This window comes from Nanorana parkeri, unplaced genomic scaffold (assembly GCF_000935625.1).
Source record: "Nanorana parkeri isolate BGI_ZX_2015 unplaced genomic scaffold, ASM93562v1 scaffold2568, whole genome shotgun sequence".
NCBI classification, from domain to species: domain Eukaryota; kingdom Metazoa; phylum Chordata; class Amphibia; order Anura; family Dicroglossidae; genus Nanorana; species Nanorana parkeri.
In genome coordinates this window covers 133929-134570 of record NW_017308836.1, presented here as the reverse complement: position 1 = coordinate 134570, position 642 = coordinate 133929, and the positions used below count along the sequence as shown (strand labels likewise).

General features: G+C 55.9%; 1 protein-coding gene across 1 annotated transcript in view; it reads right to left on the bottom strand.

Moving 5' to 3' along the window:
* Positions 1 to 374: 374 nt before the first annotated feature.
* The window catches only part of CHRNB1 (cholinergic receptor nicotinic beta 1 subunit), a 26276-nt gene continuing 26008 nt past the window's right edge, over positions 375 to 642 (bottom strand). The window contains exon 11 of the mRNA XM_018573841.1: positions 375 to 515. Coding sequence (XP_018429343.1) covers positions 375 to 515 — 141 coding nt within the window. The remainder of the gene's footprint in view (positions 516 to 642) is intronic.

Below are 642 nucleotides of genomic sequence, written 5' to 3'. Positions count from 1 at the left end.
TCAGGTAATGGGGATCAGGGCACTGGGGTGTCAAGTAATGGGAGTCAGGGCACCGGGGTGTCAAGTAATAGGGGTCAGGGCACTGGGCTGTCAAGTAATAGGGGTCAGGGCACTGGGGTGTCAGGTAATGGGGATCAGGGCACTGGGGTGTCAGGTAATAGGGGTCAGGGCACTGGGGTGTCAGGTAATGGGGATCAGGGCACTGGGGTGTCAAGTAATGGGGGTCAGGGCACTGGGGTGTCAGGTAATGGGGATCAGGGCACTGGGGTGTCAGGTAATGGGGGTCAGGGCACTGGGGTGTCAGGTAATAGGGGTCAGGGCACTGGGGTGTCAGGTAATAGGGGTCAGGGCACTGGGGTGTCAGGTAATAGGGGTTAGGGGAACGGGGTGTCTGGTGGGCGATTGAAGCTTGCATCCAGGAAAATGGCCAGCGTCCCCAGAGTGGTAAACACAATGAACGTCCAGAGAAAGAGCCGATCCACCACCATAGCCACGTACTGCCAATCCTCCTTCAGCTGCCGGGCAGAGAAGAGAACAATTATTACCTTATGGAATGTTGCGTTGCCATCTGCCCGACCCAGAGATACCCCAAAATTAAAACATATACCCCACTGGAACCTCCCTCAGAAAAGCACATCACAC